Source organism: Microtus pennsylvanicus, chromosome 6, assembly GCF_037038515.1.
Source record: "Microtus pennsylvanicus isolate mMicPen1 chromosome 6, mMicPen1.hap1, whole genome shotgun sequence".
Classification (NCBI taxonomy): Eukaryota; Metazoa; Chordata; class Mammalia; order Rodentia; family Cricetidae; genus Microtus; species Microtus pennsylvanicus.
The window spans coordinates 31503900-31529815 of NC_134584.1; the positions used below are offsets into that span (position 1 = coordinate 31503900).

At 38.5% G+C, this 25916-nt stretch overlaps 1 protein-coding gene across 2 annotated transcripts in view; it reads right to left on the bottom strand.

The window, feature by feature from the left end:
• The window catches only part of C6 (complement C6), a 67282-nt gene extending 41844 nt beyond the window's left edge, over positions 1–25438 (bottom strand). Inside the window, exons 1-6 of one of the 2 annotated variants that reach the window (XM_075975966.1) lie at positions 25321–25438; positions 17776–17938; positions 16378–16534; positions 15178–15322; positions 10050–10191; positions 4869–5007 (exon numbers count right to left, since the gene is read on the bottom strand). In XM_075975966.1, the coding sequence (XP_075832081.1) occupies positions 4869–5007; positions 10050–10191; positions 15178–15322; positions 16378–16534; positions 17776–17918 (726 nt within the window). In that variant the 5' untranslated portion in view covers positions 17919–17938; positions 25321–25438. Of the gene's footprint in view, positions 1–4868; positions 5008–10049; positions 10192–15177; positions 15323–16377; positions 16535–17775; positions 17939–25320 lie in introns of those variants that run through there. The other variant, XM_075975967.1, reaches the window with a different exon arrangement.
• Between the last annotated feature and the right edge of the window lie 478 nt (positions 25439–25916).

Here is a 25916-nt window from a genome sequence, read left to right on the forward strand (position 1 = left end):
CCTTTACGATATTGCCAATGATGAGTTTTAAGACTGCCTGTGATTTAGTGGGATTTAATTTAAAGTATTTTTCAGAGAGCCACTACTGAGGCAAAAGAGGGTGGGGAGAGATTCTGTATGACCTTATCCCCACTCTCTTTGACTGTGGCCACGTCAGAGGAACAGCAGGTGACGATTGAGCTTCAGGAGTTCGGCCCACCAGAATGTAAGACACTAATGGTTGAATTTTGGATAGGCAAAACCCTGAGGGCTTCAGCACCTGAAAGTCTCTTGCTAGTATGGTGCCTTTACATCTTTACATTTTTTTTTTTAGATTTCCCTCTGATTTCTTTATTTATCATTTTGTACGTGAAAATTGTTATTTTAATAAACTTGATTGTAATCAAAGGTACCCACATTTCCTGTTAAAGATAAAATACCATTTAGTGTTCTTTTTTTTTTAAAGGCAGTATTCAGTTTATTGGAGTAGAGGGTTTGAAATCCTTGTTGTACCTCTTAGGGTCTGGAGCTGCTTTTTGCCTTTATATTCTTGCCATTGCCATTTTTCTCTGGTATCTGGAATATGGCGAATGGGTGTGGGGAGATTCCCCACTGCCTTTAATGTGGTGTCATTATCTCATGGAAATATTCCATTCTACTGGGCATTTTTACCTATGGATTATTATGAAGGTGATTTCCTTTTAAGCTGTACTGTTTAGCTGAAGTAATGATTTAATGTAACAATAGTCTTAGTTTAAATAGAATTTTGATGATTAGGGGATTTTAACAAATGTAGTAAGGGATTATGACAGAAGTTAGTTTAGTGGGAAAATTAATTTAGGTAATGGCAGGAAATGGTGTGGCCCTTGCCTCTGATAAAGCAAGGGTTGCAGAGATAGAAAATAGAAACTAGAAAATGTCACACAGCTAGGACTTTTGAGTTTCCCTTGATGAGCTGTATAGACTGTGGTTTAGGTTAATGATTAAAGAAAACAACGGAGTCCCAGGAATCAGCTCAAGTTTTTTCTGATATTGGGAAATGTGTTCCTGAGTTTTGGTGTACATCATAGCTAAAAAAAAGTTTTAAACAGTTTACTTCACGTAACTAGAAAACAAAAAACTGGATGATTCGTTAAGATAATTGGACAGAACTCTAAAATATGAAAAGGCTAACTAGCAACCAGTTTTTATGGCAATTAGATAAACTACTGCCTATGTAAATGGTTATAACAGAAAGGCTGCTGATCTGTGAGAAGTCTAAAAGAGAAATGTTTAACTGTATATGGGTTCTTGGGGGATAATTTATTTTTCACCTGTAATACATAAGATGTTTCATCATGTAAGGTAAGTGGGAAACATGTTGGTTTTTTTTTTACTTGTATTCACTGTAATCATCCACTTAAAATAGAGTGCAACCATATTGCAATTTTTATGTTGCTTGAAAGATTCTGTTAAGGTATGCAAGCTGCAAGGGAAAAAATGAAGAAGGAAGAAGAAAAACATCAGGAAAGAGAAAGAAGGGAAACATGAGGGTAAAAGACCAGAACAGGAAAAGCAGAGAGTAGAACAAGCAACCGAAAGAATAAGAAAATGAAGAACTAAGCTTTGGCCCTCAGAAAAGTCCTCATGTGTCTGCTTGTCCAGTAGTTCACCCACTCTGCATTTCGTCTTTAGTGTCTCTGACCTGCAGAAGGCTTGCCAGTCATCAGCACCCTAGGTCAGAGCCTGACATGTTGGACGTGTGTGTGTGTGTGTGTGTGTGTGTGTGTGTGTGTGTTTCCCTTTTTGCCAGCCACAGAGAATTAAGTTGTACTCCCTCAGATAGAAAAGCCAATTGTGTGATTGGTCTGTCGACTCCGTGGCTCCCCTTCAATTCCTCAGCTGCTGAAGGCTGATTTCACAGAAACCCTCTTTGTCTTACCATTTATTAACCATGCCTCTGAGATGGAGGGAATTTTGAAACACACTTGAGCTAAGGGTAAAAACGGGGTTATTTCTCAAGAACTCAAACCTCAACTATAGTTAGGACAGCAAGGAGAACAGATGATTAAAATACTCAAAAAATGAATGAGAATTATCTTGTCTGGTCAGCAATCGAAAAAATATTTCTTATTTTAAATATTAACTACTAAAATTTACTGAGAGACAAATTGTATGTTGCATTAAACAGCTTGATAATAAGCCAAGAAAAGAAGGAAACCTAACCGCGCTGTAAAAGACAACTGTTCAGTGGTAATATAATCAAATCTCAGTGTTGTGTTCAGATACTACAGTATGTACTAGTTAGATTCTAAAATGCTCACAAATTGAACCACTCAGTCAACAGCAAAACAAGAAGGGCATGTTATTAAAGGTATGCCATATAGCTGTGTAGATTTTTTTATAGGTTCTTTTAAAACTCAGACTATATGAGCTTAAAGAATAAGATATTAGGGACCAGCAGGATGGCTCAATGGGTCTGTGATGATTTGAATAGAAATGGCCTCCATAGGCCATTCATAGATTTGAATGCTGGTTCATTAGAAAATGGTACTACTTGACTACTTAGGAGGTATGGCCTTGTTGGAGTAGGTAAAGCCTTGTTGGAAAAATGTGTCAATGGGAGTGAACTTCGTGATTTTAAATGCTCAAGCCAGACCCACTTACTCTCTCTCTCATCCTGCTGTCTGCTGGTTCAGATGCAGAACTCGGAGCTTTCTCTCCAGTATCATGTTTGTCTGTATGCTGCCATGCTTCCTGCCATGATGACAATGGACTAAACCTCTGAACTGGAAGCCAACTCAAAGCTAAATGCTTTCCTTTATGAGGTCAATGTGTTTCTTTATGGAAATAGGACACCATCTAAGATAGGGTTTAATTCCAAAGACCCACATGGTGGAATTGTAAAAGTTATCCTTTGAGCACCTTGTGGCATGTACTTGTGTGTGCGCATGCGCACATACACACATATAAAAATAAATGAATAAACAATGAGGTAATAAAACAGAGTCAGATGTTAGCAGGCAAGGAGGGGGTTTAGGTATCCTGAAGAGAAACTCAAAGAAATTTCTGCCAAATGTATTCGTGTGGAAAGAGACAGATTCATGAGTGAGCAGTGACAAAACATTCTATTAGACTGAGAAACTGGAATCAGGTCTGATAATATATTTTGCTTAAATATTTGTATTTGTATCCATTCATAAAAGCAGTATTTCACTTATAATAAGTTATTAATAAATATTGACTGCTTGCATAAAATATTTAAGGTTGATCACACTTGTATTTCGTGACGATTGTGTTGTAAAGATATTTAGGAGGTAAATCAACACGCATTATAAAAATAAATGTAGGGAATTAAGAAGAGAGAGATGGGATGTAGGGTCATGGGAATGCCACTCTATAATCTGTGTGAAGTGGATTTCTGCTGAGGTTATTGTGGCTACGACTGCTGTTGAAAATTTTATATTTAAGAGGAAGCATCAGAGGAAGCATAAGTAAGAGTAAGCACTTATTTGGGAATTAGAACACACCCTCCAGTAGAATATCACAGGCATAGTTTTTTCTTCAAAGCTTCTTCAAAATTGTATACCCTAAGAATATTGTTATTTGTCTTCCAGAATCATTAGAATGTGGCCTTCGTCCCTACGTCACTTTCCAAACCCAAGAGTGTATATCATACAATTTTTAAAATTGAGTTTATTAGATTGGAAAGTGCCTGTATTTAGATGCTTAAAGATGTCATTTTTATTTTAAAACATTACATTTATGTATGTGTGCAAACATTTGTTCATTTATCCTGTGTCTATATATGTGGACAGGCTCGTGTCACAGTGCATATTTAGACATTAAAGGACAATTTACAGGAGTCTGCTTTCTCCTTCCACAGTGTATGTTTTGTGGATTGAATTTAAGTCTTTGGACTTCGGCAACAAGCACATTTACCCATGAGTGCTGCTGTTGGTACTGAAGAGGTCTTTTTAAAGCAGTATTGACATATTTCTTACTGAGTACCTACTACCATGAAGAAAAAAATTCTCCTTAGCAGTCAGATCTGCAAGGAAAAAATGTGATGGCTAAAACCATGTATTTTGCATTTTTCTTATTAAAAATCAAAAAAGGTATTGGTTACTGTCTTAGTTACTGATCTATTGCTGTAAAGAGACACAACAACTAAGGTAACTCTTATAAAAGAAAGCATTTAATTAAGGGTTTGCTTACAGTTTCAAAGGTTTAAGCCATTGTCAGTCAGGCATGGTGCTGGAGAAGTAGCTGAGAGCTACATCCTGATCTGCAAGACACTGAGCCTGGCCTGGGCTTTTGAAACCTCAAAGTCCACCCCTAATGACACATTTCCTTCAACAAAGCCACACCTCCTAATCCTTCTAATCCTTTTAAACAGTTCCATTCCCTGGTGACCAAACATTAAGGTATATGAGTTTAGAAGAGCCATTCTTACTGAGACCACAATATTCCCTTCTTTTTGGTTCCTAGGTCACTATCCAGCACTGCCATGTGGTACTCATTACCATACAGGAAAACTAGCAAATTAGTAAAATAGACAGGAGATAAGCCAATGTGTTTTATATTCAGAACTATCATGTTTTTTGTTGTTTGTTTTTTGGTAAGAACTTGAGATTATTTTTACATCTGTCTCATGGTTATCTGAGTGAAAAAATCTATGATAAGAGAATATTCTCAATAAAAAATCCATTTTTGGGTATGAACATGTTTTAAAGTTATATGTTCATGGAGTACAGATGTTTATTTGATGTTGGATAAATTGGTTACCTTTTTTTAAATCCTTCCAGTAAATCAATGAAAATAATCCTGGCTTCATTGGGTTTTGGAAGGATTAAATAGAAGCATATAGTGTGTAAGGTTGGCATAGCCACCACACTATACCGCCATACCTCGAAGTTAACAGTTTCCAGATTGGCAGGAACACGGTATGGATTACTTGCTCGAATGCTTTTGACAGTTTTACATATTCCTCCATTGAAAGAGTTATCAAGGACATCTCCTCTGGGCTCTCCTGCCAGAATATGAAACCTGGAAACAAAGAAATTTTCAAGAATTCAATAGATGTAGAGTAATATTTAAAATTTACCTTACTTATATGAAAGAAATTCCTTTTCTTAGACATTCTTGACTTCTGACAAATGACTCCAAGGGAAGGCTTACTTTTTCTTCTTGTGATTAGGCATTTGTAAAGTACTGGCTATCCTAAACTCAGCCCCATTAACTCAAAAAGTTCTGGGATTTTTAACATGAAATAAATTTGAACTTTCAGTTTTTATCATTTATAAAGTTGATACAGACAATGGAAGAATATTAAGGTACAGTAAAAGAATATTGATAGAGAGTAAATTATGAAATAGTAATATGGAAACAATAGTATTGTAATAATAGTTCTACATTGTGGCATAATTACATTTAAATTATTTTATTTATCAAATGTTTATGTATTATTTATTAACCTATGAAAGAAGCAGTAGTAAGTGGTTTACAAACATTAAACAATTTAATATTTAATGACTATATTTTATAGATAAGATTATTTATACTTATTTTACAAATAAAGAAATTGAGGCACTAAGGATTAGCTGAGCTAAATTCATGTACTCAAGAAATTATTAGCAGCTTGAGGAAATTTGTCATTTATCTCATATAGTCTTCCAGTTTCTTAGAGAGGGTAATACATATTATCGGAGTAAACAGGTTTCTGATCAAAACTTTGGTAATGTTGCATTTATGTAGATAACCAAAATTATATTTATAAAGATTATGCAAGAGTCTTTAAAAATACATTAAGTTTCCATATATGCCTGCTCAGGTAACCTTGTCTTCCAGCTCCAGAAATCTTGTCTTCTGTTGTCTACATGTGGCCTGTGGTTCATGGATGCACACACACACACACACACACACACACACACACACACGCATGTGCATATATAGGCACACACACTTACATTCACATGCACACACATACTGAATAAATAAATAATTTTTTAGAGGCCAGAAAGTACCACTAATGACTTGAAATAAGTGACTGCCATATTTAAAATAGGATTGCCTCAGTAACATGCTTCCAACATGGAGCAGTAATTAAAGGTTTGCGCCATAAAAATGTGCAGACAAAATGAAATGAGACTGATTTTTCAATCAACCATAACAATGAAAACATAAAACATTACAGTCACTCTGAAAAATTAGTATAAAATGTTCTAAAATTTTATTCGGGTGATGACTATATAAATCTGTGATATACTAAGAGATTATAGATTTGCAGTGTCTGAAAATAGAACCATGCTGTATAGTCCAGTCTGGCACCCTGCAATCCAGGAGTTGTTTTTTTTTTTTTGTGTGTGTGTGTGTGTGTTTTCTCAACTTTTGGTATGTATGCTTCAAAGACTGAACTATATGGTAGAAGTGAAATATATCCTATATCTTAAATGTTATCTTGAGGAGGAATGGTTTCTATGGGTTCTCTAAGATGCACAGCACACCCAAACAGCTTCAAGTACAACTTGAGATTTGCATTTATTCACACTTGAATTTCTATCAGTGGGTATTTGAGTGGAGAATTATGGGAAGTTGATCTGGGAAGAGCTTCCTAAAGAACTCAACAGGACAAGTACAGTGTCTGTAATGCCTACATTTGCATATCATAAGTTAAGAAGGATGCCAGAGGAGTAAAGAATGCTTCTCATAGAGCTGGCGCCTGCTATGGATCTGTATCTGTAGCCAGGGAGAAGGTGCTAGAGAAAACTAACTCCCTGGTCGCAAGGCATCTGTGAAGCTGCTTGTGGAGTTTAAGGGCAGGATTTTTACGAAGATCACTCCATCAGAGCAGGCCTGAGGAATCTTTTGAAGCTTGTCATGGCTAGCTCCATCTGTCGGCTTGACATAAACTCAGAGTCACCTGGAAAGGCAGATTATCAACAGAAGAATTTCCCAGGTCAGGATGGCTTGTGGCTTGGCTGTGAGGCATTTTCCTAATTTCTATCTGACAGAGGAGGGCACAGCCCATTGTGAGCAGCACTATGCCTGGGAAGGCAAGCCTGGGCTGTGTGAGAAGTGTCGCTGAGTGAACTGGCAGGTGCAAGTGGCAAACAGTGCTCTTTTGTGGTTTCCATTTCAGTTCAAGGTTCTTGCCTTTAGCTCCTGTCCTGGATTCCCTCAGTGATGGGCTCTAATGTATAAACTAGATTAAACCTTTTCTTCTCAAAGTTGCTTCTTCGTCAGAGCTAAACCAACTATGGAGAAGGTTCTAGCTCCTGTATTTTCAGTCTCTGAGATGTATATATTGACCCCATATTTTTGTGTTTTAAATATACACCAGCAATGTATGCTTTAGCTTTCTAAAGTGTTGCTTTATTTCATCTTTTTTTTTTCTGTGCTGGAGGAACTGGACTCTCACACATGCTGGGCAAGTGGCCTTGTGCTAGTTAAAAACACATCAACTAAAAGATATGCATATGCATACATACACATGGCCAAATGTATTTATATGTACGCTTTGGCTGAGCCTGATAAGAAAACAAGCCACATGTTCATATTGTTTGATTTTTGTTTTAGGTATGGGGCTTAGTGATTGATGTTGGAAGCATAAGTATTGTTAATTTTTTTTTCTCAGAAAGATGTAAGTTTTAAAAACAGCCCGACGCCTAGAAGATATCTTTTGTGGGCAGAAAAATATTGGAAGGGAAAGGGAGAGGAGGCTGAGATGCTGGGGCCAGTTGATTAGAAAGAAATTATAGTAAATCTCAAGACTCTCTCCCTGGGGAGAAAAAGAGAGGACTGGCTGTCCTCAAGCCTGTGCTCATTTCTAAGAATCCTTGGGACAACAGCCCTGGCTGTCAGGAAGCCACAGTTTGTCTGCCAAAGTCCACATAGCATGCGGTCCTCCTCATCTTAGCTCTAGAGACTAGACCCAAAGGCTAAGAGATCAGTTAGAATGTTCCCTACTTCAGTCGGAACATTGCAAACTTTTGAAAATCTGAAACATTGTGGTTATCAGTGGGCATGTGGGGCTATGATTTTCTTGCAGGCAAAGGATAACAGGAAAGCCATTTCTATACGTTGATAAAAAAACAAGATGTTAAAGCATGGGCGAGAGAAGCAATTAGAAAGTCTGGGGCAGAACGGCAGATTAGTGTGTAGTCATACAAGATACGCACGGGGAGACTCTATTTGACCATAAACAACTTGGCTGTGGCAGTTAACATAGAAAAATGTGTGGAATCCAACGTCCCCTACTTTGGACTAATGTCTTCTCTACTTTACAAGTATCATAGAGGCTGGCCCAGTGGCTACTCGTTTTTATTATAAATCAAATGATACTGCATTTCAGTCGTTTGTCCTTCAGACTTCAAAGTTCCACACTATGCAACTGTGATGTTGAGAACATCAGTGACGGTGTTTTCATTTCTAAAATTAAATTCAAAAAACTCAAAACTTCATTTCGCATTCATGTGTGGGCATGTGGGCAGTGGGGTCACATGAGTGCCACAGGTACATGTGATGGTACACATGTCGAGGTCAGGGGTCAGTATTGAAGAGTTCGTTCTGCCCTTCCACTTCTTTTGAGATAGGATATCAATTGTTTCTGATTCTCGACTGTGAACTCCAAAGTATCTGACCTGTGAGTATCCAGCCGAGGCTCCTGCCCCTGTCTGCACCATAGTACCACAGGAGAGGAGCTTGATTCCAGGTACGCACTGCCATTCCAGCCTTCTTATGTGTGTTCTGGGGATCCCAACACAGATGACCATACTGGGCAGCCATTGCTTTAACACACTGAGCCATCTCTCGTGCCCAAGAGCTAAATGTTTTAAAATTCCAACATGAAGCAACAGAACCTGACAGCCAATTGGCTTCTTTCTGACCCCAAATTAAAGGGTGGGTCCTTCATCATGGGAATGGAGGACAAAGGAGATTATCAATTTCTCTTACATTTCAAACTGAAGTTAGTTCCATTCTCCTTGACTTCTTTCATATTCTCTAAACTATTTGAAAACATAGACATAGCATAACAAATTTAGATCCCCTTGCTAAATTGCCAGTGCCTTTCTGAAATAAAAACATCAGGATTTTAAGTCTCAGTCAACAAATGATGCATGCTCTTGGGTGTTTTTGAGTATTTAAGAGGGTGCTGCTATGGAGTTAGAGAAACAGATTTGGTTTTGAAATGTGACCTTGAATTCTGGTTCTACCATTCAAGGCTTGGCAGACCTAATTCAATTTTCTGAAGTTCAGTTTCTCATTACTAAGGGGAGAACAGATGATAACACAAGGTTGCCCTTCTGCCTGTTGGTTAATCACCGATTTACCCATAAATCACATTTTCTATGGGATGGGATCTCTAGCCACATTGACACACATTTTATTCTGTTTTTTTTTCTAATTTTTCTGTATTTTTTATGACTACTTAATCCTTCTTCCTTCCTCCATCCCTCCCTTATTTCTTCTTGTTTTTGTTTTGAATACTTTATTATCAGAATTAAACAAAAAGACAAAACAATTAAAAAGTGAGGAGAAGGAGTGGATTTTTTTTCTCTGCCTTAAGACACAAGAAAAAGAAAGAAGGAAAAAGCCACCAGATATTAGGAGAGAGAGAGAGAGAGAGAGAGAGAGAGAGAGAGAGAGAGAGAGAGAGAGAGAGAGAACATGCCAGGTGGAGAGGGCCAGTCAGGAACTCTAACTCTGCCAAGGGCTTGGCATGGATGAGGATGAAGCGACAGGGGGTGGGGGAGCCCAGTGCTGTTCCTAAAGCAACTCTCACATTTGAAGGTGACGAGGAACTCTCTTTCTTTCCCTCTCTCTCCCTCCCACCTTCTTTTTTTCTCTCTCTTATTTTGTCTTACTCTCTCACACCAAAAGATGGATTTTCCTGATGGGATTTCGACTCACAACACAACCATAAGCACTGTTCTCTTTTTCCTGAGCAATTTCCTCAGTCACTCACACGTCATTCAGCAGTGTGGTGTTTATTAGCCACGAGTGTGGGTCGTATGTGTTGTCGCTGTACTTCTCATTATCTCAGGAATACTTTTTCTTTCCAAAATGGAAACAAAAATGGTGTTCCATACCCAGTGCCCATCAGCTGCGCGCTAGGAATGGGAAGGTATTTCCGTGGGCATACCGTCTTTGTTCTCCCACAGTGCCTCTCGTCGGAATTGTCTCCACAGTCGTTTTCTCCATTGCATTCTAACTTTCTGGAAATGCAGCGCCCTGGTCAAGAAAGTGCACCACAGCGTCACCAACCCGTTATCAGCTAAGAAAGCATTCAAAAGGTGAAGCACAAACGCTTTACACATCAAGAGAAAGTTGAGGGTTAAGTATAGGAATGCATTAAACAAAGCGATAAACTGATGTCCCCTCTAGGGCTTGAGAGTCTAAGAGTCACCATAGGACAATTTAGTTGCTGTTGGGCTATTTTCAATAATAGAATTTTCTTCTCTGCCTTTTTCTGCTTGAAGAAGAGAATTTAAAATTACATTATAGTAATTGGTTTGAGGAAAGTTGGTAGTTGGTTCAGAATTTTGTTTTGATCTCTATGGCAGAGTCTAGATTATTTTTGTTTAAAAACCCCTATAAAGTTTGTGCACACAAACAATCTGCTTGTGCAAACAATACATTTCCAAATCTCTAAAGGTTGTTGTAGACAGGGAGAAGCCAGACACTTAACTGTCACCTCACATACTTCTTCCTGAAGATTACAAGGCTGACAAGTGTAGCCTTGACCAGTGTCTCACGTACAATCATTTACAACTGATTTGACTAAATAAATGCTTGAGGGGGGGGATTTGAGTTATCTGCTGGATTAAAATTTTTATTGCTACAAAAGACTCCTGAAAACACAAAGTTTCACATCCGTTGGTTAAAAATTCCCCTTTAGGGAACACTCCGGCATTGCTGATGGGAATGCAAGCTGATATAGCCCCTTTGGATGTCAGTGTGGTGATTTCTCAGAAAATTAGGAAGCAACCTTTCTCAAGACCCAGTAATACCACTTTTGGGTATATATCCAAAGGATGCTCAATCGTGCCACAAGGACATGTACTCAACTATGTTCATAGCAGCATTGTTTGTCATAGTGAGAACCTAGAAACAACCTAAATGCCCCTTGACTGAAGAATGGATAAGGAAAATGTGGTACATTTATACAATGGAGTACTACACACCAAAAAAAAACCACAACATCTTGAATTTCACAGGAAAATGGATAGAACTAGAAAACATCATATTGAATGAGGTAACCTAGACTCAGAAAGACAATTATCACATGTATTCACTCATAAGTGGTTTTTAAACATAAAGCAAAGAAAACCAGTGTATAAATAACAATCCCAGAGAACTTAAAAAACAATGAGGATACTAAGAGAGACATACATAGATCTAATCTATATGAGAAGTAGAAAAAGACAAGATCTCCTGAGTAAATTGGGAGTGTGGGGATCTTGGGGGTGGGTTGAAGGGGTGGGGAGAGGCAAGGAGGGGTAGCAGAGAAAAATGTAGAGCTCAATAAAAATAAATTAAAAACTTCCCTTTAGATGGTAAGTATATTCTAAATAATTCTTTAGATTTTTCAAGATTTTGTTTTATGTTCAGACAGCTGTTATAATCATGGCCATGAGCATCATAATCATACAAAATTAAAAGATGGATGTAGATTCTGTCAAATTTAAGATATAGCCTTGAAAAGGTTACGTTTAGAAAACTATATCTCTAGGGGTTTGTTGTATATTTTTAATCTTGATTTAGGTTATTTTTAAAAATTCTGTTCTTGGTTCTAACAGATTGAAGAAGAATCCAGTTTTGGGTAGTGCTTCCTTTCTATTTTCCTAGATAATGGTACAGATACTCTTGGAGCACACGGTTCTTTGCCAAGCTTTGATACTTCTAGAAATTGGAAGGGACCTGCCAAAAAGTGTTGAGATGAAAGAGGAAAGACACCTTTTGAGAGAAGTTTAGTAGGCAAGCTGGAACAGAGCTGAGGATGACTATAGACAATACTGACTCAATGGAATAAAAAGTAGAAAGAATGCAGCTTTATAAACCATTAATATAGCCCATACCAAAGTGGGGCAGGGAAAGGTGAAGAGCAGTTTGAATGTTGCATAATCTATTGAGGTCAGCGCATACCTATGCAGTAGTTCCCCTTTTCTGTGAAGAACAAGTTTTAAGGCCCTCCCACATCCAAGACTACAGGGAGCACTAAACCCTGTAATTCATATCTTGCCTATCTTAAGCACCTATCATACACTTTGTCCAAAACTCCAGTTTGAGATGTGACAGGAAAGCTAGTGATAGTTTACTTCCCCTTCTTTACGAGTTAGTGACTGTCCTAGGTCTGAGTGTCCTCCGCAGATGATTTCCTTGATTCCCTAAAGTTGAGAACTTTCGCCTTGGCACTTTATGCTTCTCCTTGGCTTACATGAATCACCATTGCTACAACCTTGGTACACTGTGACCATTAATAAGAAAAATAAGGGCTTGTGAACAGGTGTACTGATATAGCTCACTGGCGTGTTGATCTTATAACTGAGATGACGGGCAGGTGGTGTCTGTTATGTGGATGCTGTAAGAAGAGGTGATAAATACACTGGAAAGGACAGAGGGGGATGGCACAGTTTCCTCATTCCACTCTGACATGGAATTTAAAAGTTAAAATCATTTATTTCTGGAAACTTTCATTTAACTGATATGTTAAATGTGTGTTGACCATGAGTGGCTGTAGTCACTAAGTGAAATCATAGATAAAAGGATTGCTAGCTGGAGCCATATAATCATCCAGAAGTTGTATACCTTTTTGTCTACTTGGACTTTATGTGTTGTATTGATTGTATATAATTTTTATAAACTATGAAAGGCTAAATAAATATATTATTCAGTGCTTGGGAGATAAGTTGGCATTGCAGCTAATGCCGTGGTAAGGCTGCCATGTATTGCCCTGCAAGGTATCCTGTCCTTTTGGGACAGGATAATGAGTCTAATTCTTTGTTAAGTAAGGGACTGAGTGTCACCTCAAATCAGACAATGTCCATCCAATTTCTCTGTTCATATTAGGTGATTTTTGAAAGTACAGTAGCATATCCTTTTCAGTGGAACATTTAACAACCAAAAAAGCCAGTGCATCACCCATTCCGAAAGGATGCCAACCATATTATTGCCAGGGATTTATCAACTGGTAGCTGGAATATAGAGATATTGAATGCTCAGGGTAATGTGGCTTGGGCAGCATAGAGTTCGGGCTCACATCAGCTTTTCAACAATTACAGACATTCAACAATTTTGATGTTTTAATTATTAATTTCATTACATTCTTTTTAATTAGTTTTTGTTGGAGGTGTGATGACATACCAGCCACGGTGGGCACATGAGGTCAGGAGACAATGCGCATGAATTGATTTTCTCTCTCCCTGCCATGTGATTCTCAGAGACTGGACTCTGGCCATCAGGCCACTGAAGCATCTAGACCTTCCAATTTTTACACAGTGGCTGTGGACATAGCGCTGTTGACCTGGAAACCAGCGCCTGCAGTTGCTGACTTGTCTGAAATTAGCCATTGTATGCTAGCAATCAGTATGTGAATCTAAGATGTTTGTAGGCTTGTGAATTCTGGATTTGCACTAACCTCTTCTATAACTAATTTCCTAGGTTTATCATCTGGTGAAACGAGTCTCTCTCAGTTGTTCACTATAGTAACTGCACTGAAAGCCTGAAATAGCTGCCTTTCAGTTTTAAACGTGGATTTTAGGATTTTGGATATGCTGTGCAAGTCTGGATTATTCTCAGCCATTCCATCAAGGTTTTTATTATCTCCCTGCCTACATTAACTTGTGATGTGACCTCGTCACTAAGGTACAAGATATACCCCTCCCAACACCTATCCTCTTTTCCTGGGTTAGGAAAACCCTAACATCAGCATTACCATCTATATTTAGAAAAAATTGGCAAACATGAAGGTTGGAAGCAGTGTGTAAGGAAGAAGAAATTTTAGTTCCAAGGCCTTAAGTCAATTATCTATGTCATTTAAAATTGGCTAGTTACTTTTCTGTATACCCAGAGTACACAGAAGCAATGTGGTGTTTATCTCTTTGAAACTTATTGTTTTTCTAACTGAAAGTTGGATATTTATGTGGGAGTTCAATGAACTATGGTTTATATGCTAAAATTGACCTGCATTCATTTTTGTAAATAGAGTTTTACTGGAACACAATCATGCTCATATATTGATATAAGAGGATTAATGATCCAGGCCAATTGAGAAGTTTAACAACAATATAATAACACATATCATAAAGCTGATATTGGTCATTTCGGTGTTCACTAAAGCATTTATAAAAATTTGATTTTTACTATCCAAAGTGGTGGGAGTTAATGAGCTAGTAATTAACAGATGAGTACCTATAAATAAAGTATTCAAGATTTGACAGAATTCTAATATAACTTAAATATCAGTTCTTAGAAATCTCAGCACGCAGTAGTACACTTGAACATTGTTAATATTTAAACCAAAATGATATCTCATTATTGTGGAGTGAGGACAACCTTTGGAACCAATCATGAAAATTTGTCTTATTTAGGATTCATCTGACATAATAATATCCCAATAGTCTTTTTTAACAAACCATTAAAAGTTTGTCTTAAATATAGCTTCATCTGTCACTTCTTATTTATCTAAGCTTTTATATTTATTTATCTATTTGGGGTGTGTGCATGTGTGTGTGTGCCTGAGGATGGGCACTCATGTGAAGCCAAAGCAAATATCAGCAGTCAGTTCTCTCTATCTTTGCGGTTCTAGGAGTTGAACTCATGCTGCCAGTGTGGGTGACAAGCATCTTTATTCACTGGGCTGTCTTTATGGTCCCCAACCTGCCACATCCTTTTAATTATTCGCATTATAGATATGTGTTTATTATTATCCTTTTGTAAAATTATCTGCTTGTGTCTTTTCCTTTGCCCTCCTTTCTTCCTCTCTACCACTATAACAAAGCATGGATGTGAACACTATTACTTGAGCAAATGGGTTAGGTAACCGGTCAAGAGGATTATGTCTGGAAAGCTGTAATTTCACACCTGAATGCCTTGGTAATGTGTAGCATAACAACACCCCTGCCCCTTGCTTATAGTGGGGAGGGACTTTTCCTTCTTAGCTTTAGCTGGCACTCAGTAGTTTCAGTGGAGACCGAATAGCCTAGCGGAGTATCTTACCACTGTCACAGAGGAATTTATTCTTGCAATCAGTCTCTTCAATTTTGCAGAGCTTGGATGGGACACATGGTCTAAAGGTCACCAGGGGCTCTGTGCATGGCTGTCCTCCAAACTGACTTGGGCGCAGGATAGATCTAACTTTAACCTGAAAGAGATGTAGAGGAGGGGGAATAATTCCAAAGCAAGGTCAAGGTTAAAGTGGAAATTCATCCAAGAATGGCTTTTCCCGTCATGGTTATAATCATCCCCATGGTGACAACTCCCAAATGGTACTGATACTTTCCTCCAGTTTCATTATAATGTGTAAGTCACCACTTGGCATGCCTCTGTTTCCCAACCTGCAAAATGAGAAACTGGGCAAAAGGGCTTCCAATGCTTTTCATTACTCTGAAATCATAGGATTATAAATTATACCAACAACAAATGAAAACTTTACTGAGACTCTCCTCTGTGCATGCATGAAGTAGCTCTTTTATATCCCAGGCAGGGTGAAGCGATAAATCGGAAAGGATTTTGAGATTCCTTTGCATAAGAAAGTCACTAGGGAAACTGGCTTGACATAATATCCACACTTTGAAACATTTTGGTGAGGAGTAGAGACTAGAAATATGACAGGCTTAACCAATGCTGTCTTAAATTGCAGAAAAACTTGAGTTCAAAATACAGTTCAATTATTAATTAGTGGTACACCCTTGTTGGAAATACTTAGCCCATAAGGAACTGGAGCGTATCCTTCTGTAAACATATAGAAAGACAGAAGGATGTGGAGTTTGTGTGGTTCATGTCAGGGACGCAGCACGGTTCTCAGAAATTGGTCTCTACAAATGAGTTTCAGTTTCTTTTCTCTCTCTGATGTGCAGTTGTTGGGAACAGAGGATTCTGACTGAAGTTGACATGGGTCATATGATGTGGCCCTTCCAGGAAAGAGCATGAGCAGGGTAAATATTGCAGCTGGGAAAATAAACAAGCTGTGGACCTTTCCCATGGTTAGACAGAATTTAGGGGAAAAACACAGAGCCAGGGGTTTGATTTATCTCCCTTATTTCTGTTTACTTTTAAGCACTACATGAAAACTGAATTTCTTAGCCTTTCTTTTTGCTTTCAGAAGTGTCAGGAGGCATGGAGAGTGGATAAGTATGATATGGTCACTGGAACTCATGTGTGATTCAGACTATCTGGGTATGCTTGTAGCTCACATACCTGCTTTTCAATACAAGGGTCGCAGTCTGACCATGGCCCGTAGTCTCCAAGGACACAGTTGATGGGACATGTCTGCACATTACACTCCCTGGTCTCCTGCTTGGTACAAAGCTGGTCACAATAGTTTTGCCGATAGTAATCATTCACTTCTATTTGCCTATAAGAGTCAGAAAAGCTACCCTTGAGTTTGTGTTTTCACAGCGCCTTCAAATCAGCAACAAAACTGATCTGACCACAAATTAGAAAAAATAGCTACCAAGAGTAAAAGAAAAACCTTTCACAAAGAAACCAGGGAGGTTGGTTTATATATAAGATGGTGCAGCTTAGCCGAGCACAGCACCACAACGAGTATGGGAGTTTAAAGGAGAGAATTTTGACAGGGATGACAGATCATTAACCCATGTGAGAAACCCTTCCAAGGGTACAGGTCTGTCTGACTGTGCAGGATGGTCATGAATTATCCTGTGCTTGAAAGATGCCAATGTATATAAATACAATGATTGGGTTGGATTAGGATATTGGCATAAGGAAGAAAAATATACAAAACTCATATAAAGTCCCTAAGTAGCAAAGCGAAGAACCTAAGAAGGGAGAGTAAAACTTAGAGGCTAAAGAGAGCTTTGGTATCCTGGGCACAGCAGCTTGGGTATCCTGGGCACAGCAGCTTGGGTATCCTGGGCACAGCAGCTTGGGTATCCTGGGCACAGCTTGACTGTGCTTGACTGAAAGGGATGGTCTCTCTTTGGCAGTCAGTGGAGAACTACAGAGGAACTCTTGAACAGTGGGGTCTCTTCTCATACTTCATGGACTGTTTATTGGAAGTCAATTGGTAAATGTAATGAGATTCACAAAAAATACTTTTCTAATATGTTTCTCTAAAAGAGCTATAATAGTAAGAAAACGTGAAACACGAGTTTCTCCCTTAAGTCATGTGAGCACTACCATTGTACAGAACATTAATAGAAACAAGCAAGGTGCACAGGCGAGTAATCGGAAGCGTGAAAGGACCGAAGTATTAAATACTAGCAGGTAAGCACAGTTTCATTGCCATCGTGATAGTGCCAGGAATCAAGCAAATGGCTATTGGTGCTGCTCAGCTGAGGTTTTGTTACACTCTGTTTAATGACTATAAAATTGTCTATGATTAACTCACTAACTGTAGGCATGTACTAACTAAAGAGAAACTGAATCAGTTTCTTTGAAATTCTTTAATTTTGCAAAAAGAAAAAAAAGTAGACTTCATTTTAACCTTGTGTAGGACAGAACTGAAATTCGGTCTCAAGTCCCAAGTTCCCATTTGAGATCTAACGGTCCTTCACTGCACAGTGTGATCTATTTTATAGTACCCACTCCATCCTTGAGATATGGCAGAGCACAAAGCACTAATCTCATACTCACCGCTGTCTCCTCTGGGTTCCAGAATTGCAAGATTTAGAACAGCTGGACCAGTGACTCCATGGGTAGTGGTCACAAAAACAGGCTTCGTTCTTGTCAATCAGTATGATTAGTAAAATGAAGCTCAAGGTGAGATGTTTGGCCATGCCCTGACAATTCCCAGGCCCTGAAATAGAACAGCATAGATATTCAGTGCCTTTAGGGGATAAAACTTTAGAAGCAGTGCTGAGTTACAGATTCATATGATTATAGAAATCACTTCTCTTTCTCTACTTCTCATGCGGTAAGATAATACACAAATTCATATGTGAATACATGTTAAGTGTTATTTTGAAAGATTTTAGCATAAAGATGAACAGAATTGTAACCTGTGGCGCACAGCACCCATCTGCGCCCTATGCACCACCATACAGTTCGTGAACCGGGCAAGGGGCTGGAGATTGAAACACACAAAGACACACAGACAGAGACACAGCTCATCCTTGAAGCCAGAAGCCTCAAGAAAGCCTCCTTTATAAATAAATAAAAAAAAAGAATGCCTCCTTTATTGTGTTCAGGGGCAGCTTATATAGGGATAGTCACACCCCAGCCAAACGCAGCAGAAACCATTCCCCTGCTATCAGGAACGCCTGAGGGTCTCGTGCTCAGAGCGGCTGTAGGCACTCAGATCAGGGGAAAATAAGTTGTTTACAAGAAATTCAGGATCTGGGGGTTTATAGCTCCCAACAGTAACCTCCATTATAGTCCAGTAACTAGTGACAATGCACAAGACAAATTATGTAATATGTATTTGCAAGACATTTAATTCATTAAAATATTAATTTTTTTGTGTAAAGGGATTCATTTGCTGTTGAACTATACATAAATATTTTTAATTGATTTTATTGATATATATATGTATATATATATATATATATATATATATATATATATATATATATATTCTCTGTTCCCCTCCCTTTCTCTCCCCTCCCCTTCAACCCTCTCCCATGGTCCCCATGCTCCCAATTTACTCGGGAGATCTTGTCTTTTTCTACTTCCCATGTAGATTAGATCCATGTTTGTCTCTCTTAGGGTCCTCATTGTTGTCCAGGTTCTCTGGGGTTGTGATTTGTGGGCTGGTTTTCTTTGTTTCATGTTTAAAAAAGACTTACGAGTGAGTACATATGATAATTGTCTTTCTGGGTCTGGGTTACCTCACTCAATATGATGTTTTCTAGCTCCATGTATTTGCCTGAAAAATTCAAGATGTCATTTGTTTTTCTGATGTCTAGTACTCCATTGTGTAAATTGGTCACATTTTCCTTATCCATTCTTCGGTCGAGGGGCATTTAGGTTGTTTCCAGGTTCTGGCTATGATAAAAAAAGCTGCTATGAACATGGTTGAACATATGTCCTTGTGGTACAATTGAGGATCCTTTGGATATATACCCAAAAGTGGTATTACTGGGTCTTGAGGAAGGTTGTTTCCTACTTTTCTGAGAAATCACCATACAGCTATGTATGGTGTACCAGCTTGCACTCCCACCAGCAATACAAGAGTGTTCCCTTTACCCCACAACCTCTCCAGCATTAATTATCATCATGTTTTTGATCCTGGCCATTCTTACAGGTGTAAGATGGAATCTCAGAGTTGTTTTCATTTTCCTTTCTCTGAAGACTAAGGATGTTGAGCATTTCCTTATGTGTCTTTCACCCATTTTAGATTCCTCTGCTGAGAGTTCTCTGTTTAGATCTATACTCTATTTTTATTGTATTATTTGTTCTTTTGATGACCAATTTCTTAAGTTCTTTGTATATTTTGGAGATCAGACCTCTGTCTGATGTGGGGTTGGTAAAGATCTTTTTCTATTTTGTAGGCTGTCGTTTTGTCTTGTTGACCATGTTCTTTGCTTTACAGAAGCTTTTCAGTTTCAAGAGGTCCCATTTATTGTTTCTCTCAGTGTCTGTGCTACTGGGGTTATATTTAGAAAGTGGTCTCCTGTGCCAAAGCATTCAAGTGTACTTCCCACTTTCTCTTCTATGAGGTTGAGTGTGGCTGGCTTTATGTTGAGGTCTTTGATCCATTTGACTTGAGTTTTGTGCATGGTGATAGATATGAATATAATTTTAATTCTTATACATGTTGATATCCAGTTATGGCAGCATCATTTGTTAAATATGCTTTCTTTTTTACATTTTATATTTTTTGTTTCCTTGTCAAAAATCAGGTGTTCATAAGTGTGTGGATAAATATCTGGGTTTTCAATTCAGCCTCATTGGTCCTCTTGTCTGTTTTTATGCCCAAACCAGGCTGTTCTCAGTACTGTAGCTCTGTAGTAGAGTTTGAAATCAGGGATTGCAATGCCTCCAGAAGTTCTTTTATTGTACAGGATTGTTTTGGCTATCCTGTTTTTTTTTTTGCTTTTCCATACGAAGTTAAGTATTGTTCTTTTGAGGACCTCTTTCCACTTTCTGTTGTCTTCAATTTCTTTCTTCAAAGATCTAAAGTGTTTGTCATACAAGTCTTCCTCTTGTTTGGCAGATGGGAGGAAATATAGTGACCCAAGCCAGACAATAATCAAAGAAGTTGCAAACCTTGAAACACTAAACACCAAATGGGGTGCTGCCATCAAATCCTTCCCCTAAGGATTCAAAGAACTCTGCAGAAGAGGATGGGGGAAGAGTTTAAGGGCCACAGTGACTCTAAGTCAACAGGACCAAGCAATATGAACTCAGAGACTGAGGCAGCATGCACAGGGCCTGTCTGGTTTGCCCCAGATGGGTTCCTAGAGCCGAAAGGAGATGAGGACACATGCTTCCATCCCTAACCCAAAAGCTAACTCAAACTGATAAACACAAATTTGATTTTCTCCAAGGAAGGCTCACCGGGGGAACAAACAAGCCCCTAGGAGTAGATCTCATGCTCAACAGGAGATGGCCAACACAAAATGAACTCAGCATCATCTTCGGGGTTTATTTGTCTTACAATGTTAAGTTAAAGGTTTTTTTTCCTTTCTAACTTATAGATCTTTTGCATATATATCGTGGCTTCTGGTTTTGGGTTTTATGGGATTTCTGATTGTGTAAATGTGTGTGTGTGTGTATGTGTGTGTGTGAGAGAGAGAGAGAGAAAGAGAGAGAGAGAGAGAGAGAGAGAGAGAGAGAGAGAGAGAGAGAGAGAGAGAGAGAGAGATTGTCTTGTGCTTTTTGGCTCTTTTTTGCTGTTTTTGTCATCTTGTGATTTGTTTTTTTCTATCCTATCCTATTCTAACTTATTCTAGCCTATTCTGTAGATGACTTTTTCCTGAGGAGAGTTGGAAAGGGTGTGGATCTGAATAGGAGGGGAGGTGGAGAGAATTGAGATGAGTAGAGGAAGAAGAAACAATAATCAGAATATAGTGTATGAAAACAATATTTTTTAAATTAAAGAAAAAAATAGAAACAAAGAGGAAGAAGCTTTCAGGTCATACTTCTCTGCATCATTAGCCATGAAGTTCAAGGCTGTACAATTGAGTTAGCATGACAAGAACTCAACCATGACCCTTGATTTTTGGATACAGTGCATCCTTTTGCTGACTTTCTAGCAACCCTGATTATCAGATTCCTGGAGCATTGAGATTTCCAGAGTTATACTACCCTAAGCACAAGGAAATTTTACAAGTCTAATGTTAGAATAAAAGCCGTGACATGCATGTTCTACTGGTGTGGCCTTGAGTATCTGGGAGTTGTGTACAAAGTCATCACTGTTCTCTGGTATTCACAATTTGCTATTAACAGCTCTAGTAATACATACAACATGCATACAAAGCTCCTGCAGTTAATACAGCCACTTTCATCCAAAACAAAAAGGAACATTCCTTTGTGTCTCAATTTATTTATCTGTAAAACAGGAATAATAGTTTTACTCATGTTGTATGTCAGTACAAAGCTTATGTAAAATGCTTAGAATATGTTTAGCATAGAATCGTCACATAGCAAATATTAAATTATCAAATTGACAGCTTGAAGACCACTGCAGACTGAGCAGCTATTAGTCACACATATTTTCCAAAATCAGGGCCTCTCCAAATCACAGCACGTGAAGATTGAAAATGTGTTCTGATATTAAATAAAGCGATTTGTGTGTCACTTCATTCTTCTTTTATATAATCTGTCCTAACATGTATATTATTTTTAAGTAAATTTAAAATAAGTTCTAAGGTATTTGTTTCATAAACAAATTTATCCTACTTTGATGGAATATAAAAGGTCCTACCAGGGAAATTTGTAGTTCTAAGTGCCTACATTAAAACAAAAAATTAGAAAAATCTCAAATAAGCAACCTCACAATGTAATTAAAGACATTGGGAAAACAAGAACAAACCAAACTTAAAATTAATTCTTGAAAGAATATTTCAGACTGACAAACTCCTAACCAAATTAAACAAACAAGAGAGAATATGCAAATTAATAAAATCAGAGATGAGAAGAGAGGCATTACAATAAATACTAAAGAAATCAAGAAAATTGTGATGGCATAACATAAAAATGTATTTTCCATGAACTGGGAAATCTTGAAGAAATGGATAAATTTTAGATGCATATGACCTAGTTAAAATCTAGATGAAATAAATACTCTAAGTAGCACTATAGTAATTAATAACATTGAAGCAGAGATTCTAAAAATCCCACCCCAAAAAGTCTAGGCCCATGGATGCAGGGCAGAATTCTACCAGATTCTCAAAGAAGAACACCACCCCCATGCCTCTCTTTTACAAGTGTTCAGGAGAGAGAAAATTCTGCCCTGTATCTACTTACATATATGTATGAATGCACACACACTAAACATGTATAGAGGAAGAAATCCTACAACACTGCTTGGCTTTCTCAAGAAATTATACACTTTAAAGATCTTTCTGATTAATAGGGAGATTTATATTGCTTGTTTTTGTTTGGTTTTCTGAATCTGTAAATTGAACCTAGGGTTTCATATGTGTTAAGCAAACGTCCTAGTGATGTTTTATGTCTCCAGAACTCCTTGTTTGTTATCTAGAGACAAGGTCTCAGTAAGTCACTCTTTGTAGCCTCGAACCCTCTTAACTCTGCACCTCAGACTGGACTTGAACTTAGGAACCTCTTACCTCAGACTTATGGTAGATAATACTTATTACAACTTGGGCCACCGTGCGAGCTATTTTTCTTTTTGTTGTTGCTGTTGACTGCGCAGTTTTATGCCATATGGATACACTAATTGCAGTGAACCATTATAATCACTGTGGAGATTCAGCACAAGCAGTTGCAGTAACTTTGTAATTAGGTGTTAGCATATTTCAGATGTATATACATGGAGATAGCAAGTATGTTCTTTGCAGCACAACTGTTCTGTCAAGCCATTTTTAAATATACAAGTTTTAATCTTGTCCAATTATCCTACTGAATTATAGTTCTTTTAACTGTCTCAGGGGGTTAGTTCTGATTATACTTTAATGTAATGAATTATAGTTCTTTTAACTGTCTCAGAGGGCTAGTGTCTGATTATATTTTAATGTAATGAGCTTATATTTCTTAGTTGTGATAAAAGGATACGTCAAGAACAATAGTATGGGACTACTTATTTAATAAATCTTATTTCAAGCCAATAGATAAGGCCGAGTTGTTTCTCCAGAAATGAGGACTTCCTGTTAAGAAGTTGCTCAACCCTTTTATCTTCTCTGCCAGATCAGAGGAAAGGGTTGGCGTCAGCAACCACATCCACAGCCATATGCTGGCTATGCCCTTAATTGTAAGTGGTGATCTACCTGCTCTTGCATATCTGATGCCGCTGGGCATCAGTAGCAGCCATTGTCGCTGACTGCAGAGGGTAGGCGGATGCTGAAGATCCTACCCATGCTTTTGTCTCCATTAATCTAATTCCTAAGCTGCTGTAGCCCTAGCCTATTTGAATGATAAAAATGGGTCTTCTTTACAGACTCCTCTACTTCCCTACTTGTATTTCCTCCCCTGCACCCCCAGCATCATAGTAGCACAGGGATGACAGGCAACAGAGAGAATCTGGGTGCGTATCAGAGTAAATGCTGCAATGTCGCTCTTGGCAGAGACATGCATACACCTTTCAGAATTTCCCTTTATAGTAAAAAGAAAACAAGTTCTTAAATTTTCTGTGTAATTAGCATGCAAATGATTGAGATAAGTGGACCTGCATGGCATTATCAGACCTGTTCTTAACAAATGCTATCTGCCTTGATTTATGGAAGCTTGAAAAACCATGGCTGCGTTTTCATTCCAATTATCATCAAAACTCCCAGGACAAGGTTCATAGAGAATATTCTGACTTGTTATTTAATTATAGTTTTTCTGGTGAGAAATTTGGACGGCAATGAAAAAAAAGATGGTGATACCAAAAACTAATTTGATGAGCTGGGAGTGACATAGCCGGCTGGCAGCATCTTCTTTGATAACATTTTTGTTTTGATGAAAAATCGCTGGGTTTGGGGTGTCAGTCAGTGGCACGGCATTTGCCTGCATTGCCTGGCATGCATGTGCAAGACGCGGGGTGTGAATCGGGCACTAAAACAGATGAACTAGAAATAAAGGTGACTGTGTGTTAAAAGGACAATTCCCACTCAAACAAAGAGAACTATTTCTTTATTGTTATCATAGCTGAAAATATATAGTTCCATGTTTTTCATTCTCAATTTCTTTCAACACTTTAAGGGTAACTAAAAGTCAGTGCAAATATTAGACTCACTTGGACATCCATTTTTATGGAAATACCAAATTAACAAATGCTCAATAGGGATAGGAGGGAGCGAGGGAGGGAGGGAGGGAGGGAAGGAGGGAGGGAGAGAGAGAGAGAGAGAGAGAGAGAGAGAGAGAGAGAGAGAGAGAGAGAGAGAGAGAGAATAGTTGGGAAACTCCTTCCACCCACTCCAGGTCAGGGTAGAAGAGCAGTCGCTCTGCAGTTTTCTGGTAATTGCTATCACCTCTTGACCTCTCCAAAAGTCAACAATCTGGCTGAACTGTTGAAGATAGCCTTGTGAGCATTAGAGAACCCTGGTTAAGAAGGGAGTTCATCATATCCCGTCACCTTTGGGCACACTTTACTCACATTAAGAACATATCTGGAGGGCAGTTCAGTGACTCTGACCTTGCAGATCTCAACAGACGCTATAGTTTAACCTCAGCTGTGCTTTCTTTCTTTTTCATTTGCTTGCAGACTTCTTGAACCTCTTATTTCTTGCCTCCCCGCCTGCCCCCCCCCCCCCCCCGCGCCCCGTGTGTGCCCCAGGGGCTCAAAAAGAGACACTTACACTGCTCATTGCAGTTTGGGAGTCCAGACACAAAGCTGACCTTGGCTGAAGAGTGTGTACTCTCTTCTTTTAACTCATAAAGTGACTTAATGTCAAATGTCCCCTTAAAGGACATTTCTTCAAAGTATGTGAGCATTTGATTCTTTTGAGATTTAAGCAAAGTTCAAAAGAAAGACAAAGAAATGGTGGTAGTCTGAGGGCTATACTTTCAGTCTTGGTGTGGGGAGTTTCTTGGAAACCCCGATCTACAATTAAATGAAGTGATTAGATCACTTACCTTAAAATGGATTTGTCCTGTTCAGGAGCCTAAGCTGTGAATGGCTGCAGAAGCAAAGGGGTTTGTGTGACAGCCCAGAAAGGCATTCTTCATACTGCTGGGTGACAGCAGAGAGTGCAGCCCTAGAGTTATAACAGTGACTTAGACTGTTAGCAAAATAAACATTGTGTTGAAACGCTGACTTTGGAAATAATTACTTTAAAAGGCAGAAACCCTGAAACTCCAAGCATAGCAGATTATACAAGGTCCTGCATTTTTTTCAGTGATTTCCTCATTCATGGTTGCTGCAATAGCTCTCTCGTCGACGCTGTGGAGAAACTTTTCTTTGGAAGTAGGTGTGGTCCTACTCGTCCCGTAGAGTGAGGGATTACTCTAGGGATGGGAATGAAATACTTACTGAAGTTGTGCTTTGATCTGCTTCTGGCTGTGCAAAGGATATATGAGCTCTGTAAGTCATAGTTGGCTATTTGCTACTGAAAGACAAACGTACCAGGAAGCTAACATGCTGAGCTGTTTCAGAGTGTTAAAAGTGTTGACCGGGTCAAAGAATCCAGATCAGATAACATGCCCTGTAGTTTTATAATGTGAAAAGTTGT